The sequence below is a fragment of the Silurus aristotelis genome (genome assembly GCF_946808225.1).
Source record: "Silurus aristotelis genome assembly, chromosome: 6".
Classification (NCBI taxonomy): Eukaryota; Metazoa; Chordata; class Actinopteri; order Siluriformes; family Siluridae; genus Silurus; species Silurus aristotelis.
This window is the reverse complement of record NC_139579.1, coordinates 1,307,515-1,313,811: the sequence shown is the minus strand read 5'-3', so window position 1 is coordinate 1,313,811 and position 6,297 is coordinate 1,307,515. Positions and strand designations below refer to the sequence as shown.

Sequence of the window (6,297 nt, the reverse complement as noted above, 5' to 3'; positions counted from 1 at the left end):
GGATTTTTGAGCTGATGTGACGTTTCTAAGGGTTTATAAAATACCTGGACAAAGTGTCCCTCTGTTCCTACAGCATGATAATAAACCACGATAAAAGAAAAGTAGACGAGTGTGCAAGCTGTGCGGTTTTAGCGTGCACACACACACACACACACACACACACACACACACACACACACACACACACACACACACACACACACAGATAGTGAGGTCTTTAAATGAGTGTGTGTGTGTTTTAAGTATTGCTAGTGACAATTCATTGTGTGTGTGTGTGTGTGTGTGTGTGTGTGTGTGTGTGTGTGTGTGTGTGTGTGTGTGTGTGTGTGTGTGTGTTTCTTTTATGTATTTGTGGTATCTGTTTGAGTAATGTGTGTTTTTTATATATACTTATATCTGGTGTTCATTCAGGTTTTGTGTGTGTGTGTGTGTGTGTGTGTGTGTGTGTGTATGTATATCTGGTGTCCATTCATTTGATGTGTGTGTGTGTGTGTGTGTGTGTGTGTGTGTGTGTGTGTGTGTGTGTGTGTGTGTGTGTGTATTAACTCTAAGAGCTACAGCAGGTCCTCTTCTCTTGATAATGACCTGAAGGGCTCTTGACATTCAGCAGCTGTGCAGTTTGTACGTGCGAGTTCACACAGGTACACACACACACACAAACACACACACACACACACACACACACACACACACACACACACACACACACTCACACACACACACACACACACACACAGCCTTCACTCTTTGTCTCTCTCACATCTCTCTGTTCTCCTAATCACATTCATCTCCCCCTGCAGCTCCACTGCTCTCTTTCTCTCTGGTTTCTCAGCTTCAGCAGCAGCTTCTCAGACGGGTTTCCATCCTGTCCTACAGAGACATCAAAAATCCAACCAATCAGGAGAGACTGACATACACTGTTATAGGGAATGGTTTATGCTGGTTATTCATGGTTATTCATCTACATAAATAAAATTTACAGAGTTGTTCATAACTGGTTTATTTTATGTTTCAATTTTTAAACTTGTTTATTTATTTATTTATTTATTTATTTATTTATTTATTTATTTATTTATTTATTCTTCATAAGCAGGAAAAATTCTTTACCATCACGACGACATCAGGATTTTTTTATGAACAACGCACACCATCGCCAATTCAAACCATCTGGTGTTTAATTAACACACACACACACACACACACACACACACACACACACACACACACACACACACCCCCCAAAGGTCTCCTCTCAGAAGATGGTGATGCATGAGGTCAGTCCAGACCCATTGTGTGTGTGTTTGTGTGTGTGTGTGTGTGTGTGTGTGTAAAAGACCATGTAGGAGGATTGCCAAACGTGTGTATCTGGACTTGTTTGTTTGTGTGTGTGTGTGTGTGTGTGTGTGTGTATATCCCTGAGGTTTGTGTTTGGATGTAGGCTCCCGTGATGTCAGAAGATGACGAACGGCATCCAGAGACGAGGGTTTCCGTGGCCATCGCCATGCCAACCGTCTCCAACCGAACGCCCACGCGGCCGAGGGTTCTACCCAGAGGACCCTGAGCTCAGGCTCTCCGCTTTGTTCTCACACACTGTGCGTGGGGTAAAACGTCAGGATTCGCGCCCACCGAGTCGCAGGCGATCCAATATTCCCTTTAATAAAGGGGTTGTTTATTTAACACACACACACACACACACACACACACACACACACACACACACACACACACACACACACACACACTTGCTTCGAGAATATTCCATCTGAAAAACACATCATGCAAAAAAACAACCCCAAAACAACATTCAGACATTTTAATACTACTGGTTTTAATGCTAACAGTGGGAATTGTATTGGTTTTAGTGGTTGTAATGGGATTTGTACTGGTTTAAATGGAAACTGTAATGGTAAAACTCTGAGTGGAAATGCTTTTCCTTCTATTGGTGGTATGTTCTTTCTGATACCATTAAGGATCAATAAAACACCATTGGTTACTTCTAGATCTCATACTGGTGTCTGCTGGACAACAATAGAGACGATTAGAACACCATTAAGATTCCATGATCAATGGGTAATATTCTTAATGGTTAACAGATGATGGTCTGTAATGGATCTACTTGTTGGAAGTGCAGTGGTGATGGTAGGATCATGTTGAGGTCTCTGGTTCCTCCTTCTCCTTTTCATGAAACCTCATTACCTGTTTTACTCCTGAAGGACTGTCACTTTAATGCTTTAAATAGTTGGAATGATTATAAAGGGAATTTTATTGGTTTCAATGGATATTATTAGAAGTGTACTGGTTTGAAGGAAAATTATACTGGTTTTATTGGGAATTGTACTGGTTTAAATGGCTCTAATGAACATTTTCTTAGTTTAAATGGTTATAATGAGAATTATACTGGTTTTAATGGAAGCTTTAGTGGTCCAACTCCAAGTCTTTTCTAGTTACGTGTTGATTTTTACTGGTTCTATGTGATGCCATTAAGGACAAATTGAAGACCTGCAGATTACTTGAGTTCATGTTTTATTATAAAAAAAATCATAAGCATAGACATCTCTTTACTATTTACAATATATATACACACACACACACCACCCTGCTCCAGTGGGCTGGTCTGAGATGAGTCCATCTGACTTAAGGCAGGTCCTGAGCTTTCACTAATGATGGGTTTGTCTGTGTGTGTGTGTGTGTGTGTGTGTGTGTGTGTGTGTGTGTGTGTGTGTGTGCGCGATCAGGATTCTGATTACACCACTATTCTGTGTGACAGATTAATCATCAGTTTGTTGTTTAACAGCTGAGACTTATTTTTGTTCGTAGATAATAAAGATCATGATGCACTGAGAACACACACACACACACACACACACACACACTCTGCATAGAAATCGCCTCCTAATGACCACCACAGGCTTTTTCCATATACATGGATGTGTATATGAAAGTGTATGAGTCGTTTTGTTTTTTTATCCGTTTATAGTTATCTCTCATTCTGTGATGTATTTAAGGAGAATCCAGAAGGTTATTGGCCAAACACGAGTCTCTCCGAATTCGAACATTCATGGAGCGTTCGAATCCAATTCCAAACAAGCGATAATCGTAGTCCAATGTGGACGCAGTAAATTCTTTCCCTCTTCCTTCTTCTCCAGGAGGAACAGTATTCTGTCTATTCAGTCCTTTTCCTCCCGAAGACGGCGGACATGCTCCTGACGATGCCCCTGAAACCAGCCACGCCCTTTTTGAGCACCCTGGCTTCGCGGATCAGCTCGAGCAGTTCGTGAAACACCATGAGGACGCCGTGGTACGCTTCGGCCGCAGAGATCTCAAAGAAGTCGCAGTCAGCCGAGAGCGCCAGGAGCCGTCCTTCCTCGCTGGAGACGGCACGCCGGTGCTGCAGGTCGCGCTTATTCCCCACGATGATGAGCGGCGCGGAGCTGGAGAGCTTCTGCTGCGCCTGGCGGATGTGTTGGACCTGACGGCGCACCACCTCGAAGCTCGGCCGGTCGCAGATGCTGTAGACCAGGATGAAGCCATCGGACCACTGCAGCTGCCTGTCGTTGATGTGACCCAACTCTTCGACGTTCTATGGAGAAAAAAGGAGAAGTTGTGAGAAATGAGATGATGCGCCTTTAAGACTTGTGATGTCATAATGGTTCGTCAACTCTAGAATTGGTTTCTAGTGTACCGTAATTGATGTCTGAACCAAACGGTTACAGTCAACCTCAGAGATCATTTACCTCAATTTTCATATATGTTATTTGGCAGAAACGACTTGAGCGGTTGAGGGTTAAGGGCCATGCCCAAGGGCCCAGCAGTGGCAGTTTTTACTGGGATGAACTCACAACATTACGAACAAAAGTCCAATGCTTTAAGCACTGAGCTTTAACCGCTGAACTCTTGTGCAGGTTCAGAGGTGATGTTTGTGAGAGAATGTTCAAGAAAACAGCCTGAGATGGGATTTGTAAAGAAACTTCAAGAGGAACCAGTCTCAAATTGGAACCTCATCCAGATCACAAAGTTTGATTGTCACCATTTTCATGGTTCTGAGTAGAACCATCCACAGTAGCCTGATATTTTTCTTTTTCTTCAGTCACATGGCTCTTCACCTAACCCTCATTGCTTACCCTTGACTCGACTCGTCCAACCCCCCTGGAGCAACCATTTATCTTCAATTAATGATTAACCCCCTGAACTGTCAGAGCCTCAGAAGGTTTGGGACAGGTTTGAAAGGAGGTATCTAACTTTCTAGAGTGTTTTAATCCAGATATCTGGAATCTCTTACACACAAACTTTCCTTACCTGTGGACAAATCGAGTCCCAGATGTTGAAGCAGATGTCTCGGCCGTCGATCTTATCGTGATGAGTGTAAATGGATTCTGGAGGAAAGGAATACGTTTGTACGTGATTCATACTAAATATTAAAACCTGAACTTTGAGTGCATATACAGAAACTTCTCCAGAAGGAACACAGTGTGGTTTCTTGAGTATTTACCTATAGAGCCGTATTCTCCAATAAACCTTCTAGTCAGGAAACGTACCGTTAATGCTGGAGGAAGAAGAGAAAACTATTTAATTACAGGTCAAGTACAGGCGATTAAACACTTACAAATCATTGACACGTAAACTGATCCATGCAGTGATCCCTGATCATCATCAAGCACACGGACTCACCAGATTTCCCCACGTTTTCTGCTCCAAGCAGTAAAATATTGGCTTCCACTTTGGGCTGATGTGCCTCCATCCTCCTGCTGCTGCTGCTGTAGCGGATACGAGGCTCGACCTGAACCACCATCTGGAAAGGGATCAGAGTTCCACAAGCTGACAAGCTGCTAACATGTGAAGCGCTCTGTCTGCCTCGACTGCTTTATATCAACAGTGTGGGGGTGGGGCTGGGAGGGGGTGGGTGGAGCTTCACAGTCACACTGACCAATCATATCTCAGTGCACGTATGTAAATCAACAGACAAGCTGTCTCAAAATAAAATGTTTTGAATTGATTTAATAATGAAATAATTATTATAATCCTTTATTCTAATAATTATTTCATTATTAAAAACATTTTATTTACATCCAATAATATTTTATTTTACTTCATTTCTTTTTTACTGCATTTTGTTTTATTTTAATTTGATCATATTTTGTTTTATTTTATTTAACTTCATTTTTGTTTTGTTTTATTTTAAAGTTCCTTTCATTTATTGCACAATTTTCTCAAGGTGATTTATTATTCACTTTTTTCGTCAGTCGTTTATTTCGATTTCAGGATCCTTCTCACCCGATTCATCTCTCAGATGTTGGTTATGGTATAATATTCAAATTCACACTTAAATATATAATATATAAAATATATAAACATTTTGGTCTGAACTTTTTATCTCCACATGAATTTTAATTTAATTACATATATAATGAATGTAGGCTTTGGGTGTTTAATACGAATAAATTCATTTCATGTTTATTTATAGCACTTTTAACAATAAACATTGTCTCATAGCTGCTTTAAAGAAGGTAAGAATTATAGAACAACGTTCACTTAGAAACTCTCCCAGATGGCATGAAGAAGAAACCTTGAGAGGAACCAGACTCCAAGTGACACCGAAAGTGTGAGTATAGATTATTAAAACATTACAAACAGTGTGTAAAGGGAGAAATATCATGAGCAACAGAGTGTGTGATTATGAGTAATGATCTTTCTCCAGCCTTCCACAGTCAGATAGAGTTGTAGAACCAGGAGCTCCTGAGCAACTCATGAATTAGCCTGAGATCTTTATAGATTCAACACCAAGTCCTTCTTCTCAGAGCCTTTAAATGTTCAATGTTGGAGAAACAGGATATGGAGAATGTTTTTGTAGTAGTGATTAAGAGGTTGTTTCTGCTCCATAAATCTTCATGAACTGGGAATTAAATGGAGCTGGTACATCTCTAGATGGCTCAGGATCCTACAAGGGTTAAACCTCATTCCTTTGGTCTTGCAATGTACCTATTTTCACAATTTCCTTGTTATTGATTTCATCTGGACCACATTTGATCCAATTTATGAAAAAATTCCAAATATTAGCTTTTTAAAGACTTGTGTTGGTCAAATCAAAGAATTCATGCCCTGAACATCACTTTTGTGCATCACTCTGGATAAAGACATGTGCTAAATGCCTTAAATGTAAATGGAGATAACTGCACAGCCATTTTACACATGTGCTGCATGAACTCCACTAAGCACTGAATGGAAAAGTGCACACGGGTGAGATGGGGCTTTTAGCAACTCATTAGATGTGCACTTCATTAGCAATGCGAACTTTACGGC

At 40.8% G+C, this 6,297-nt stretch overlaps 1 protein-coding gene across 1 annotated transcript; it reads right to left on the bottom strand.

Annotated features, from left to right (window-relative positions):
• Positions 1–2,707: 2,707 nt before the first annotated feature.
• LOC310728112 (ras-related and estrogen-regulated growth inhibitor-like protein) lies at positions 2,708–4,859 on the bottom strand. Its single transcript, XM_083545267.1, has 4 exons — positions 4,669–4,859; positions 4,490–4,543; positions 4,297–4,373; positions 2,708–3,580 (listed from the first exon to the last, which is right to left on the bottom strand). Exons 1-4 carry the CDS (start codon positions 4,787–4,789, stop codon positions 3,164–3,166), a joined length of 669 nt encoding a protein of 222 aa, XP_083401393.1. The 5' UTR covers positions 4,790–4,859; the 3' UTR covers positions 2,708–3,163.
• Between the last annotated feature and the right edge of the window lie 1,438 nt (positions 4,860–6,297).

Excerpts from the sequence above, each read along its gene's own strand:
- LOC310728112 (XM_083545267.1), bottom strand. The coding sequence starts at position 4,789 with ATGGTGGTTCAGGTCGAGCCTCGTATCCGCTACAGCAGCAGCAGCAGG. Across the intron at positions 4,544-4,668 it reads AGAAAACGTGGGGAAATCTG|CATTAACGGTACGTTTCCTG; the intron begins GTGAGTCCGTGT and ends TTCTTCCTCCAG. Across the intron at positions 3,581-4,296 it reads GGGACTCGATTTGTCCACAG|AACGTCGAAGAGTTGGGTCA; the intron begins GTAAGGAAAGTT and ends TTTTCTCCATAG.